The following is a 16,529-nucleotide window of genomic DNA, read 5'->3' on the forward strand; positions in this document are numbered from 1 at the left end:
CACAGTCCCTAAAATAGGAGTCTGGTAAAGCTGGAATTCATTCTTCCTTTGCAGTGCCTGGATCTGTCTTCTGCCGTCATCTGAGGCTGTTTTGCCCAAGTAAAAACTGAACCGCAGTGAATTGTGCTGAGATCAGTGCTCTTCACTCGGGGTTGATGCTTATGCAATAGGAATGCTAATCTGCAGTGTGGACTCTAGAGCGGACTGCCCCACACTGCTGCGCACCTGGCAGGTGATGGCTGTCGGGTTAATCGATTGATCATTAACTGTTAATATCTTGTATTGCTCATCACGAGGCCTCCTGGCCCAGTGTAGTGCGGTGACATGACAGCATTGTTTCTAGGAGACAATACATCCGCCATACTTGACTATATGGTGGCACATGGCGTCTGCACTGTGGAGCCCCAGGGGGACTGTGTGTACAGGCCTCACACCTGTAGATTGTACATCTGTTCCAGAACAAGGAATGTGTCCTTAGGCTCCGGTCACACATTCATGTCAGGCGTCTGTGTGCTGTCTGATGTATGTTCTATTCTTATCCTCAAAATCGGGGTCTCACAGATCTCGCACTTCCACGGATATGTGTAAATGTAGCACCCTGAGGATTCGGCTGCTACAGGGGTATTGCACCTCAACCCAGAGGTGTGATATTCCACTCCCGGGTAAGGAAGGAGTGTGGGACTGAGCTCGGTAGGCTGCATGCACTACACACATCCCATTTCCGAGGAGCAGACCGACGGTACTCCCACTTAGAAATGTGCAGGTACGACCGAGTCTGTTCCTGGCTGGAGTGAGAGGGGGGTGGTACATCCCAAGTAGTGTAGGGGCAGATAGGGGGAGCAGCCTGGGTAAAGATAGGAGCTCATTGGGTGCTGGTCACCTGAGCTCACACATAGAGGGTGTATATAAGGTGGGCACCAACTAAGAACAGGGTCAGTTGCAGAGAGAAAGTCAGCGAGCAGAGGAGAAGAGAGACCCAGAGTGAGAGAGGAGAAAGAGAGACCCAGAGGGGGAAACAGAAGAAGAGGACTCTAAGACCCCAAACTAAATCCCCGGGTGAAGAGTCGGCACAGGGTACCGGAACCCAAGCTGGTGGGGGCAAAAACACACCCCAGCCAGAGACCGGAGACCGTGGGCAGCGTTTGTCACGGTCACCCACCACATCCACCACGAAGGCATACCACGAGGAGGGTCAGGGAACCCAAGGCCAAGGGTCTCCCAACAGAAGGCCCGAGGGAGCTGGACCTGGGTGGATCAATAGTGGGGACGGCCAGAGAAAGGACAGAAGGAGAGCTCAGGGTCACGCTCCGGACTTATTTGGGGGTTGGCTGGATCCAGAACCTGGTGGACGCAGCACGGCTCGGGAGGTCACTCGAAGCTGGAGTGACCAGAACATCAGCAGTGAGTAAACATCCTAAACTGCATAACCCGACTCTGTCTCTGATTGCCGTCTACACTGCATCACCACAACTCCCATCCTCTGCACCTGATCCCCCTGAGGCCATACCCCTCCCGTTGGGGGTTATCCTATCAAGCTGCACCAACACCACCAGCCTCAGCGGACCCTGCTGCAGCGGCGGCCACAGTGACCGCAACACAACGGGTGGCGTAGTCGACATTAAGAACTTGATAACATCTGTAGGACTGCCACGTACAACTGAGTTTGACACCCTGGGCACGGACCGGGTCACAGCCACTCGGAAGACTACAACCCCCATCTGATCCGGCTCCGGATATTCCCCCTAAAGAATATGGCCCAGGGGGCGCGTCAACTTTGGCGTAGTCGGCAGGATTACGTGCCCGCAACACCCGGGTACTGCGTGCCTGAAGAAAAGTGCAAGCTTACCTCAAGAAGAAGTCTCCTGCCGGTTCCGGAGGGTCCCCGCCATCGGACCCCATCGCCGGTCGATTCCAGCCGGTTGTCCGCCATTAACAGCGTTTTCCCGCCATCTGCAGAGTTTCCCGCCACTGGGAAGCGATTCCCGCCATTTCCAAAGGTTTCCCGCCTTGGAAGAGCGGACGCCATTATGGGCGTGCCAGAGGGTGGCAAGAGGCCACCTCCCATCGTGGGCCAGGACCGAAAATGGCGCCAAAAGTGGAAACCGCCCCCACCAACAGAGACTGTGATGCTAGAGGTGTCTGTCAGCGTGAAAGAACCGCCCCTGGAGCTGACAGTCACCCAGTGGCCCCGGGACCGCCCTCGAAGTGGGAGGAGACGAAAGAAAAGAACGAAGATGGGTGCCGCCTGGAGCAGTCTGGAGCGAGCGCACCCGGAGGCAGGAAGCCTGGAGAAGAGTAGCAGAGAAGCTCACCCGGAGATGGCGAGAGAGCAGAGCAGCACCGGCCCGCTGGCCAGGAGCCTGCTGGAAGAAGAGCAGAGCAGCACCGACCCGTTGGTCAGGAGCCTGCTGGAAACCACGACCCCACTAGGCCTAGTGGAGGTCTTTGCACAGCTCCCCCGAGACCGGGAGTGTGCACAGACTGCCCTGGAGGGCCTCGCACGGAGGATGGCCCGGGTACAGCGAGAGACATTGGCGGAGTGGAGCCGAGAGATGGCCCAGCAAACCAAGACCCGGAGCACGCCAGCCAAGATGAGGAGACAGACCGCCTCTGAGGATGGCGCGAGAGGACCCAAGGCCGGAGACGGCGCCGAGAAGGGAGCCGAACGCATGGAGGCAGGTAAAGGGGACGTCTATACCCCAAACCGGGACACCGCTTACCTGCCCCAGCTCCCCGTCGCAGAGCCCGAAAGTCCCCCTGCTGTGCCCGAAAACGCCATGTCACCGACGCAGACTAGGCCCCAACCGGAAGCCGCCGCCGCGACCCCTGTGACGCCATGCGCAACGACCCCGAGCGTGGCAAAACAGGAAGCAACACCAGCCTGGTCGCAGGGCCTAGAATTTCCGGGCGTCGCATCACCAACAGCGCCCCCTACCTCCGCGGAGCCTCCGGCCTGGCCGCAAGGCCAGGTAGCCCAGGGCGCCGCCGTCCTAACGGTGCCCTTCACCTTCCAGGTGCCCCAGGCCTGGCCGCAAGGCCTGGGCAACCCGGGCGCCACCACCACCGCGCCCGCACCCGTAAAACCAAGGGTGCCGTGTCTGGGAGAGGACTTGTTTGCCCAGCACACGTGGCCGGACGGGCAGCCTTTCATCTGGCCCCAGAAATATTATGAACTGGAGCACCAGAGGAGAGTTGGGGCCATGTGTGCACCCCTGATTCCGGCTCCGAAGCCCGTGATGAGGATCTCGCCCCCGCTTGAAGAGACCCAATTTGAGTGGGACCCCACCGGAGAAGACCTAATGGGGTTCACTCAGGAAACCAGGGCAGCTGCAGCGGAGCGTGCTGAGTGCTGCCGACAGCAGCTCGAGGAGTTTGCGAGGGAGCGGAGAGAGAGGCGGGTCCGGGAACAACAGGCCCAAATAAGGAGCGCCGAGCAGAAGAGCCGAACCAGGAGGGACCCCCGTGCAGCGCACAGTCCCCGCACCACCGGGACTGTAATTAAGTTCAATATGCAGCATGGGTGGGGCTTCATCAGAGACCACAACACCCCCGGCGACGTCTTTGTCACGCGCAGAGATGTGGAGTCCCATCTGCCGGAGGGGCACAGAGGTCGTGACCTTTATATCGGGGACGAGGTCACCTTTACCCGGCACAAGTGTGCCAAAGGACCTTACGCCCTCCATGTGCATCGCCTGACAGAGGAGGAGCTGCGATGTGAGGAGGAAGAGCAAGAGGATCCGGACGGGTCTGAAGCTGAGATCCCCAAAGAAGGAGCAGGAGGAAGACGTTGTTGAGTACAGCGGAGCAGGTGCTGTAAATAGTTACCCGATCGGGGTATAAAGAAACTGTTACTGCAAATATAGTCCCCGTTGGGACCAGCTGATGTGAACTGTTCACCCGTTTACCCTTAATCCCACAGGCTGAGGACTGTGAGCAGCCATTCCCTTTCCCTCCTTACCTGGCCGAGGACAGAGAGCGGCCACACTGTCCCTTGTATATAGTTGCGCGTCCTAAAGCGCCCCCTACCGGTTTTATAGGAAAACCAGTTTTCTAGAGAGACTGTCGCACTTTACCCGGTCACACGTTGCACAGTGACCGGAGGAGGAGCCAGAGGCGACGAGAAAGTTTTTTATATATATATATATATATATAATGTTTTATATGTTTTATATGTTTATGAAAAAAAAAAAAAAAAAAAACAAATTTGTATGTTTGGATGTTTTTGTCTTGCAGCCCGAGGACGTGCTGTGATTTACCAGGGGGGAATGTAGCACCCTGAGGATTCGGCTGCTACAGGGGTATTGCACCTCAACCCAGAGGTGTGATATTCCACTCCCGGGTAAGGAAGGAGTGTGGGACTGAGCTCGGTAGGCTGCATGCACTACACACATCCCATTTCCGAGGAGCAGACCGACGGTACTCCCACTTAGAAATGTGCAGGTACGACCGAGTCTGTTCCTGGCTGGAGTGAGAGGGGGGTGGTACATCCCAAGTAGTGTAGGGGCAGATAGGGGGAGCAGCCTGGGTAAAGATAGGAGCTCATTGGGTGCTGGTCACCTGAGCTCACACATAGAGGGTGTATATAAGGTGGGCACCAACTAAGAACAGGGTCAGTTGCAGAGAGAAAGTCAGCGAGCAGAGGAGAAGAGAGACCCAGAGTGAGAGAGGAGAAAGAGAGACCCAGAGGGGGAAACAGAAGAAGAGGACTCTAAGACCCCAAACTAAATCCCCGGGTGAAGAGTCGGCACAGGGTACCGGAACCCAAGCTGGTGGGGGCAAAAACACACCCCAGCCAGAGACCGGAGACCGTGGGCAGCGTTTGTCACGGTCACCCACCACATCCACCACGAAGGCATACCACGAGGAGGGTCAGGGAACCCAAGGCCAAGGGTCTCCCAACAGAAGGCCCGAGGGAGCTGGACCTGGGTGGATCAATAGTGGGGACGGCCAGAGAAAGGACAGAAGGAGAGCTCAGGGTCACGCTCCGGACTTATTTGGGGGTTGGCTGGATCCAGAACCTGGTGGACGCAGCACGGCTCGGGAGGTCACTCGAAGCTGGAGTGACCAGAACATCAGCAGTGAGTAAACATCCTAAACTGCATAACCCGACTCTGTTTCTGATTGCCGTCTACACTGCATCACCACAACTCCCATCCTCTGCACCTGATCCCCCTGAGGCCATACCCCTCCCGTTGGGGGTTATCCTATCAAGCTGCACCAACACCACCAGCCTCAGCGGACCCTGCTGCAGCGGCGGCCACAGTGACCGCAACACAACGGGTGGCGTAGTCGACATTAAGAACTTGATAACATCTGTAGGACTGCCACGTACAACTGAGTTTGACACCCTGGGCACGGACCGGGTCACAGCCACTCGGAAGACTACAACCCCCATCTGATCCGGCTCCGGATATTCCCCCTAAAGAATATGGCCCAGGGGGCGCGTCATATACATATCTCTTTGCTAAAAAATTGATCCGCACATGGTCAATTCTTGTTGATGTGTATATGTAGCCTAAAGGCACAGTGAGACAGCCATATAAATCAGACTGAGATCGGCACGCAGTGCTCGGACTGGCCGGCGGCTGTCCTGACCAGAGCGGGAGAGCTGCATAGAAATACATGATGCCACGCTCTGGTCTGGAGAGCCGCCGGCCAGTCCGAGCAGTCCGTTCTGATCTCAGTCCAACCATCTAACTTCACCCTAACACTGAGGAGAAACAAAGCGATCCCAAATGCACGTATCCAGAATAAGGGCTCGTGCATACGACCGTATCTTCAGTCCGTGTGCAATCTGTCAGAACATCAAATCACACTCGGTCCAAAGTTCTTCAATTTGTTACGCACTCTGCACGCACTCTGCACGCACTCTGCACTTCTTGGCTGGTGAACATACCGTTGTTGGACCCTAGTCTAGCAGTGTGAATTTCACCTTACAGCCAGAATCAGATGAGGGCACTATGGGCCCAATTCATTATTACACTTGCGCCTTTTTTAGTTTTTGGTGTTTCATTTGTGCCTAATTCTTCTATTAATCTGCGCTTATTCTACAAGCGTTTGCCTCCTTTTTTCCGTTTTATGTTGGACATCATGGACGGGTTTTTTTTTTTTTTTTTTAGTTTTCCAGATGTTAATAGACTTGTCAGTTTTGACTTTCTAAACAGTCTCAATTTGGCGCAGGTTTACTCCATATCTACTGCCCACCGTAATTTTATGTACACCAGATATTTTTTGCACAGAATTACTGAAATGTGAGATTTTTTTTTTTTTTTTTACCTGTTCTGCAGATTTTAAGTGCAAAGACAAAAATAAAGAGCATTTTTTTTTTTTTTTATTATGCTCAATTCATGAACCGCATGTGCCCTTTTGAAGAATTTGGCACAAAAAATGTCAACAAATACAACTGGATTAAAAAAAGACTTGAACCCCCCACAAATTATGAATTGGGCCCTATGGCTACATTTTTGCGCCAATATTTCAATGATCGCAAATCCCAGCTGACCAAAGGAACAGCGCCATCTGAAGCTTTAGGAGACCTGCAGTGGTGCACATTGATACGAGCAGTCTTGTCTTTAAAGGGATGGACCAAAACTGGATGTCTCCCGCATTGGTGCCGTTCCCCGGGTCACAGCAGTGTTCTCCCACTGGTCACTTGCCATTGGCTGCAGGGGTCATGTGACAATCGGTGGCTGCTAATCAGCTGCAGACTTTACTATTCCATCAGAGCGGACTTCTTCTCTGGTAGAATAGTAAAGGCTGCAGACAATCATTGGCTGCTGATTAGCTGACAATGTCACGTGACAAATGGGGAGGGACAACACTAGTCCGAGAGGTAAGTATTCGGTGGATCTGTTCATAAAGAGTTTTGGATGACCCCTTTTAAATGTGCCCATACTGTGCTCGTCTGAAACCTACATACTTAACCACTGACATCTATAAATTAATCGTTCATATTGATCGACGTGCTCTTAGATGCAGTCAGTTTGTGCTGCCGAGAACAATGATCTTTTTTGCAGCACAAAAGATCCTTTCACCCAACGAACTTTTTTGCTCATTCTTTGAGTGATTGGTAGTCGGTCATACGGACTAGTGATTACGCCACCTCATTGTGTTATCACTATCAGTAAAGTGACTGCGAAGTCTCCTTTGGGTTTATACTTCATCTTTTTCCTCTTTGCGGCAGGATGTTACATAATCTGCTGTGTAACGTCTCCTCGTGTTACGTTGATGCTCTTTTTGCTTCTCTCCATTGTGTTTGTACATTCCTTTTAGTTCAGCAGTTTCCTCCAATGCCTCCAAGAAATCCTGAGCATGTGAGCCGGAGATCCTGATTCCCGTTCATGAGCGATATTCCCTCCCGGACAAAGAGCAGAACTCTCATCATTTATTTTCATCCTGTGTTAATATACCCCCGGCAAATCACCCAACCTTTATCTCTGTGGGAAAAGGTATATTATGTCTGATGACAATAAATATTCCCCTTGGGCATAGTGGATGGGTGACTTGCTGTACGTCTCTGGTAGTGCCATGTAAAGGGGTCCTCTAGAATTAGAAAAAAATGCTCCAATTTGCTTTTATTTTTATTACAGCAACAGTGCCATCCTTGTCCTGTGTCTGCTACTAAAGCTCAGCCCCATTTATGCTAAATAGGATAAGCTAAAATGCTAATTTTTTTTTTATTTTTTGTGGGGGGGGGGGGGGTGACTAATAATTCTGGACAGCCCCCGAAACTAGAAGAGTAGAAAATGGTGCGAAATAAGCACAAAGGGTCTAATTCATCCATTTTTTTTCTGTCCTTTTGGTGTTTAATGATTTTTGGATCCAAATTCTTCAAACGGGGGTTCATGAATTATGCACAAAGTAAAAAAAAAAATCCACTTTATGTCTTTGTGCTAAAAATTGCAAAATGAGCCAGTCGCATATTTCGCTAAATGGCACAAACTTTGCAACAAAACTGACTTGCATAAAATCACTCCAAGTAAAGGTGGGGGAACTGGAGCACATTTGTGCCAAATTTTGCACTTTTTAAAAAAGTCACAATTTGGAGACCCCAAACAACGATGAACCAAAGAAAAACAAAAAATCAGGCAAACACATAAAATAGACTTAGAGTCTTATAAATGTGCTCCTGCTGTGTACTGTGTAATGTCTGTGTCTGACCGTACAGGAACATGGTCTGATCATACCACATCTCCTGGACAGGGAAGGATGCAAAAGAGTATACAGACATTACAGCTGGGGATCACAAATAAGTCTTTCTTTCTTTGAGGTGAAATGTTTTACCTCACAAAAAGCCGTGATCCCATGGTGTCCTGTCTGTATACTCTTTTGCTTCCTCCCCTGCCAGGAGATGTGGTATGATCAGACCATGTTCCTGCACGGTCAGACACAGCCATTACACAGAACACAGCAGGGGCACATATATAGAAGATTATCTCAGCACAGGAACATTTTATTTAAATACGTTCAATTGTGGAAATTATTATTCCAAGATCTATTGATTAAAATGACCTTTTGTTCATTGGAAAACCCCTTTAAGAAGTCTTAAGTGCAAATGAAAAACTGGACAAAACACCAAAAACTAGAGAAATAGTCGCAAATGCAATAATGATTCAGGCCCAATGCTTTTTGAGTTATCTGCCTTATGGTGCAGTTTGTCTCCACTTTGGTTTATCACAGGAGTAGACCATTTACTATGGACCTTCTGAGATCGACTAAGCCGAAGGACCGTTTTTTAGTGTAAGCAATATGATGTGTATATCTTTTTAACAAATTAACAATAAAATCCCAAATTATTTATTTTTTTAAATAATCTCTTATTGGATTTGGAAGCTGGACCTCCCACATCCCCCTTCAAACTTGCATCTACAAATGCTGGGCGGTGGAGGGGCTCGTGCATCCTCACTATACGGGACAGAAAGGGTGAGCTGGTGTCTTTTCTTTATACTTTGAGTCTTTACTATACTCCAAAAGATTCTAAAAAAACAGCTGGCATCAAGCCCTGGTGTTAGTAATGGAGAGGTGTCTATCAGACCCCCCCTCCCCCCCCATTACTAAATCATGAAAAACACACATACCCCCGACACTTTCCCTGGTTCACCAGTTTATTAAAAAAGAAAGTCCTACGCAGGTCTGACTTAGTCCACCGAATCCGCCGTACAAAGCCTATGGAGCCTTGTTCATGCTGCGCGGTGCAAGACCTGGCGAGTTTGAAGAGCGGTAACGTAACGTTAGGATGCAGCGTGTCAATGTCGGCTACAAACACAGGGGACACCTGTCTGTTTAGGGGAGCAAACAGGGAGAAGCTTTCGGGGACTGGACTCTGGAGCTAGTCCTCATACGGATATTACATGTAGGTTTTATCTGAAGCGCAGCAGGATTAGAATAAAACATACAGCTGCAATAATAGAGCCAATGTCTGATGCCCGGGGGTCGTGCACTAGTAATCAGCTGTCGGGTTCCTTATCGTGTGGCAAAATAACACTGGAAGCCCCAGCATCATCCATTACACACTGCGATCTCCAGATCACCATGTAGTGGCTCACTGTGGAAATAAAAGCCATTCTATCGATTTAATGCAACGATAACAGCTAAGATGTATTGTGAAGTTCTGCAGCAGCAGATTTGTGTCATGATGCTAGACAGACAGGTGGGGACTACTAAAATGGGTCTCTGCATCTCTAGCCGCGCTGCTCAGCTGTCAGTGACCGCTGCCGGCACTGAGCTATCACTGTCACACAGTGTCACGGATGGATAAGGGGTTGTCCGGCGGACTGCACAGCACACGGATACGACGGGATGATGTTGGGAGCGAGGGATGGGACACCTCCTGACTCCAACCTATGTCTGTCCCTCAGCTCCCCTAACATCCTAGGCGGGTGTTAAAAGTGGCGGTAAAATTGCTTCAAATCTGCCAGAAAAAAATAAGCAATGTGTGCATGAGGTTTCAGGAATCTCAACATTTTACCTTCCCAGCAAAGTGAATTAGATTTTTTTTTTTGCGGTAAAAAAACGCGCTAAAGAAAGTGGTGTGTGAACATACCCCAACTCTGCGGTATATTTAGCAGTTTCTCAGACATAGCGAGGGTCTGGCTGAGCAGGTCGCCTACAAATGGTTAAGCAGACCAGAAACAATAGCGTCTATTCTTATTGACCTCCCATCATTCAATATTCTGGCCTGTAAATAGGTCACAAGATGGCCGTTGCCCTCCCTGTTTTACTGAATCTTTTGTTAGCACTACAACAATATTACTGTATCTTCCCTGGTGCTTTGTGTCTGACAGCACTGTCTAAAAGAAATTATCTTTATTGTCCGTCGCAGCCAATCACAGCGCAGCTTTGATTTTACAACAGCGTTGTAAAAGATGAAAGTGGATCCCTGGTTGCTATTGGCAACTGACTTTTTTCCTTAATAAAAGAGGCCTTTTAAGTTTTCTTAAGAGATGTATAGACTTCTCTAATAAAGGGCCCGGCTGTGCCGCCTGTGTCCACACAACACGCTTGTATTTGTATATCAGTGAGAAGACATTTTCTGGAGCCTGATACTTTGCATTGCTCGTTGTCATGTTTGTGAATGACCCCTCTGTGTCTTGTGCAGCTGCGCTCGCCTCCATCTATTTACACATGGATGTCGCTGTAATTCTCACTCCTGTGTGGAAGGCCGGCACTGGTTTACCAAATGACATCTTGGAATGTGGGCTATGGTTCGTTTTAAGGGGCACTTAGCAGTTTACACCGATCTAGAGGGCATGGTTGCGGCATGACCTTAGCAATTATGTGCTGTTTTCTTAGCTATGTGCTCTGAATTATGTCCTCATGTGGTGATTTAACCTACACAAGGCCTGAGTATATATGGTAATCACCAGATCTACTGTAGCATTGGTGTATGGTAAGGACAGGGCGCGCGCCGCAGTTGGGGGACGGGTAAGGACAGGGCGCGCGCCGCAGTTGGGGGACGGGTAAGGACAGGGCGCGCGCCGCAGTTGGGGGACGGGTAAGGACAGGGCGCGCGCCGCAGTTGGGGGACGGGTAAGGACAGGGCGCGCGCCGCAGTTGGGGGACGGGTAAGGACAGGGCGCGCGCCGCAGTTGGGGGACGGGTAAGGACAGGGCGCGCGCCGCAGTTGGGGGATGTGTGAGCCTGACCTTACTGGTCAGTAAAGGGTTTGCTCCCCTTGGTAGTTACAGCAGTGCCTTCTTCATTCACTGCTTTTTTTTTTAAAAAGAGAAGATTGATGTAGAGCAGTGTTTCCAAAACCCCATCCTCACAGTCCCCCACAGGTCATGTTTTCAGGATTTCCTTAGTATTGCACAGGTGATTGAAGTATCATCAAGGCATCAGGAATTCTCTCACCTGTGCAATACCAAGGAGATCCTGAAAACATGACCTGTGGGGGGCCGTGAGGATGGGGTTTGGGAAACACTGATATAGAGGGTTGTTGGAAAGGATTCAGTATTTTATAAAATTGAAATCCCTGGCGTTTGTATGTAAATGAGTCCAGTGGGTGGTCCTACTAGTGATTGACAGTTATCTCTGCATGTAATAATGTTTATTTTTATATAGCGCCAACATATTCCCCAGCGCTTTACAGACATCACTGTCCCTATTGGGGCTCACAATCTACTTTCCCTATCAGTATGTCTTTGGAGTGTGGGAGGAAACCAGAGAACCTGGAGGAAACCCACACAAACACGGGGAGAACATACAAACTCCTTGCAGATGTCGTCCTTAGTGAGATTTGAACCCAGGACCCCAGCGCTGCAAGGCTTCAATGCTAGCCACTGAGCCACCACAGTTATATAGGGAAAACTGTTAATCATTGAATAGCACCGCCCACTGGACTCCTACATACAAATATCAGGGATTTCAATGAATAGAATGAAAGGCTTGCTGAAACTTTTCTCATAAAAATGTATATCACTCTTGCTTTATAACATCCTTCCCACTGATCAGATACCACTTTAAGCATCACCGTTTCTCTTTTAACATTCAAAAAAATAATAATAAAATAACAAAGTAATACTATGCTAATAAATCAATTGAAACCAGCACTTCCTGATGTACTACATTGATAATAGTTGATTCAAGACGCAATAAATTCTGCTCACTTTAGGGGGTTGCACTGTGCTATGGGCACAAAAGCAAACGCTTATATGACAGCAAATAAAAAAAAAAAAAACCACGCTACATAGACGTATATACAGTATCAAACGCCATAATGTAATGCGAGAGCCTCACAGTATGTGTATTGATGTAATAGCAGAAAAACAGTTCAAACCTAGAGATAAAGGTATTAATTCCGGTTCTAGTTCCATATCGGACCATTGCTGATAAGATAATGTCTCTGTCTAATGATTAACGAGACTTCACTTTCTAGTGAGCTGTATATAACTAGACGTGTTACAGAATACAGACTTTGTAACCCAACTATACATATTTTATCTTTCATGTTACATGCTGACTTTCTGCGTGGCATCTGATATACTGTCCAATAATGATCCTTGTGTGGTCACTCTGTATCCGGTACAGAACAGGAAGTTTGAGTCTAGTCTTAGGCCTAGTGGTCACTTGCAAAATTTCTTATTTTTTAATTTTCTATATAGATACACACACCTAAAAAGTTGTTTAGGGGAAAAAATTTCAAAAAATAATACTTGATGTAGGAATGAATATAACAATGGCATCAGCTGTCATCTGTCTAATTTATAAATTGTGATCAGATGAAGCACGGGAAAACTGATCTGATGCCACGAGTAATGGAAACCCAGACATATTAGTGTGTTCACATACAATGTACGGTTCATGTTTTGCATGCATATGTATGGATGCTGGTAAGAGAGAAAAATAATCAATGCAGAAAGGGTGTGCACACCTGATAGGTAAATAAGTATACGTTTTTATTGATGAAAAGAACACAGGAAAATATATATATATATATATATATATATATATATATATATATATATATATATATATATATATATATATATATATATATATATATATATATATATATATATATATATATATATATATATTATAATTTAGCATCAATAAAATCGTATATTTATTTACCTATCAGGTGTGCACACCCTTTCTGCATTGATTATTTTTCTCCTGCCATTGTTCTGTATTCAGTGCGGGGTGTAGCACCCGTACTTGCTGTATAAGTGTCACCCCATTCCTTACAATCACTGCTCTTCTGTATGGACGCTGGTGCTGCGAGCACAGCTCTAGGTAATCCTACTCCTTGGTCTGTTTGCTCTTTCCAGTGTCATAATTATTTGTTCTGGTCCCAGCACCTCCCAGATTAAGGTAACAATGCGACTTCAGCTTTTTACAGGGCATTTTCTTTTCCTATAATTGTGGGTTGGTTTTTGCAAGCAGAGATCAAACCTTTATACCTGTGCACCTCAAGAATGTGTTGGCTTAACCACTTAATGCCCAAGCCCAAATTTTCACTTTTATTATATGGTAATAACTCGGGAATCTTACATATTCCAATAATTGAAATTTGTATTTTTTTTTTCCATGGCACAATGTACTTTGTTATTACGTGGGTGGAAATAAAGGTAAGGGAGACGCATCCACTTCCAGTGCATCAATTAGTTTGTCACAGACATGAAGGGCCCATATACTGTTCTTGGACAGGGGCCCTCTTCTGCTTGTGTTAGTACTAAATTGAGGACGACCTAATTTGCTTTTATTTGTAAAAATATCATCTGAAATTTGTTGAAGATTTCTAAAAATTAGCATTTTTTCCATACTGCTAATGTTTATAATTTTAAATCAGACAGGACATAAAAAGTTAATTAATATTCCCCATATTTTTACTTTACATCAGTATCATTTTTCAAATTATATTTTTTATTTTTTTTATACTTCAGGGAAATTTTCCAACTTTTTTGGGGGGACCTTTTCAGTTTTGAAGTGACTTTGAGAGGATAAGTGGTAACACTCGTGGTGGCCAATGCAGCAGGTTGTCAGGTCTAGTATACAGCACAGAAAACAATTATTCTGTCACAACAGCTGCACCCAGTAAACTAAGTGATACATTGCTGGAATCAGGGTCTCTGTTCCTATATCACGCTACTGACAGATTCCATTTAATTTAACATTTACAGATTCCCAGGACACTACAGGTGACAGGCAGATCCATCAAAAACAGATTGTGTGTGTGTGTGTGTGTGTATATATATTATATTTTATGTAACATATAAATATAATATATATAAAAATAAAATTTTATTAAATACGGTATATATATTTTTTTCTCTTCCAACTGCATCCTTTACAAGCAGGTCACCATAAGGTCAAATGAATGCTGTTAATCCAGGGACACTATTTGCACATATTATTGCACATTTCCGGCATTTATACAATCTTTGTGATTATTTCCAGATCTGCAGCTTGCTGCCGAGCTTGGCAAGACATTACTAGACCGCAACACTGAACTTGAGGAGTCTCTGCAGCAGATGTACACCACCAACCAGGAACAGATCCAGGAAATAGAGGTACAAAGCTTCTCCTCTTGCTGCTCACCATTGTCTGCTCCTACTTCTGTGCAGAGATTGAGATTACATCCTTTTGATGTCTTCAGGCTAGATGTCCTGTTCGAATGGTCTCCTATGTTATACCCAGAGCTGTACTCAAACTTCTGCTTTTTTTCTTCTGCCTCTCAGTAGCACTGTTGGTTGAGTGTTTCTTCGTGCGGAGTGCAAGTGTTGTGGAAGACACTATATGTGAGTCTGATTTGGATGTGAATATCATCCTGCCATTGTCATCACACCATTTAAAAAAAACAAACAAACAAAAAAAAAAAAACCTTCCTGCCCATTCTATAGAAAGGTTCTTATCTGAAATAGGTCATATTGAAGCACTTCAGGTTAATCCATACTTTGCGACAAATCCTCAGACGTAAAGCAGCTGTAGAGTTCCAGAGACCTATCTATGCAGTGACATTTAGACACGAAGATGTTAAGAAATGGTTTGTTTAATAATCCAGTCGAGATTATAGAGTTGTAAACTATAAAACTGTGCAGTAAAAGCTGTGAATCTTGATTGTTGCTCATGTGGCCTAGCTCACAACCTGTGTTAAATAGTCTACTTACTTTGCTATATGGAGGTTGTTTCTTCCTAAAATCAAATATCCTCTTGTAACTTTTTAATTAAAGAGGTTGACCACTACTTGGACAACCCCTTCTGAATTCCTATGTTTCCCCCCCAGTAAAACACTTCCAGTGACAGTGGCGTTCTAACTGTATCGGCGCTGGCTGTCCCGGGGCTTGTGTGACATTGTCCTCAGGGATCGCATGACATAATCAGCGTTGGCTTCACTCTCCCCTCCTTTGGACAAATCAAGACATTCAGGAGAGTGAGTGAGAACTGCGACGACTCACTTCCTACAGATGTCAATTACGTCCTTAGTAGGGGAGAGTGAAGCCAGCACCGATTGTCTCAGGGAATTGTGTGACGTTATGTCATGCGAGCCCCGGGAGAGCCAGTGCAGCACAGTGCTGGAATTATTTTACAGGGAGGGAAACATGGTGATTCGAAGGGGTTGTCCGAGTAGTGGACAACTTTTTAAATGAAAGGGTGTTCAGGGTACAGTTGGGCACTGTCATATTTCTGAGGATATAAATTTATGTTGCGATACCAATGATGGAATAGAGGAAACAAGAGCGAAACAAAAAATTCTAGATCTCCCGACTAAATTGGCTGATTGCTTGGCTGGCTTCATCTTCAGAATGGGTTGTAATGGTTGGACATCCCCTTTTTAAAGGGAATTTGTCAGTACAACTTGGCACCCTTTCCCATCTTCTTCCCCAAACTGTTTATATGGTCATGTAACTTTCTGAAAGATGTGCTCCACACCTTTACTGAAAAATTGCGGGTTTCATTCATATCCAAATGAGGTTTAATCGCTTCCTCTGCGATTGACTACACAGTCTGAGCTTTCAGGCAGAGGACGGTGGGGCTGGGCTTTGACACTCCCAGAGCACTTAAGCCTCATTTGCATATGAGCTAAAACTGAGATTTTAATCAGGGAGCAACAGATGTCATTCAAACCTGTGCTGATGCAATCTTTCAGATGGCAACATGACCATATCAACCTTTCTAAGAGAGGATGGATCGTGCTGACAGATTACCCTTTAAGAAATAGATTCTTATGATATAATCCCCCTTCCTGGTCTGTGTATAGGCCTTGGTGATTCTCGCTGGCCATTAATGTGTTTTCTGCCGCATTTTATGTATTGTAGTAAAATGTAATTAGAGAGATGAGTTGGATGTCTCCTTACTGTAATAAAGTAGGTGCAGATATTTTTGCTCTCATGATTTTGTTCTTTTCCTTCCAGTACCTGACAAAACAGGTGGATCTCCTGAGGCGGATGAACGAGCAGCACGCCAAGGTGTACGAGCAGCTCGATGTCACAGCCAGAGAGTTAGAAGATGCCAATCAGAAGCTGGTCGTGGAGAGTCGCTCCTCACAGCAAAAGATAGCAAGGTGGGTGGCCTGGAAGAGGGGAAGC

The 16,529-nt window shown here is 46.8% G+C and overlaps 1 protein-coding gene across 1 annotated transcript in view; it reads left to right on the top strand.

Moving 5' to 3' along the window:
• The window catches only part of CDR2 (cerebellar degeneration related protein 2), a 29,575-nt gene that overhangs the window by 3,789 nt on the left and 9,257 nt on the right, over positions 1–16,529 (top strand). The window contains exons 2-3 of the mRNA XM_073647591.1: positions 14,401–14,513; positions 16,356–16,504. Of these exons, the coding sequence (XP_073503692.1) occupies positions 14,401–14,513; positions 16,356–16,504 (262 nt within the window). The remainder of the gene's footprint in view (positions 1–14,400; positions 14,514–16,355; positions 16,505–16,529) is intronic.

This window comes from Phyllobates terribilis, unplaced genomic scaffold (genome assembly GCF_046119375.1).
Source record: "Phyllobates terribilis strain yellow unplaced genomic scaffold, ASM4611937v1 Scaffold_9__5_contigs__length_417890890, whole genome shotgun sequence".
Lineage (NCBI taxonomy): Eukaryota > Metazoa > Chordata > Amphibia > Anura > Dendrobatidae > Phyllobates > Phyllobates terribilis.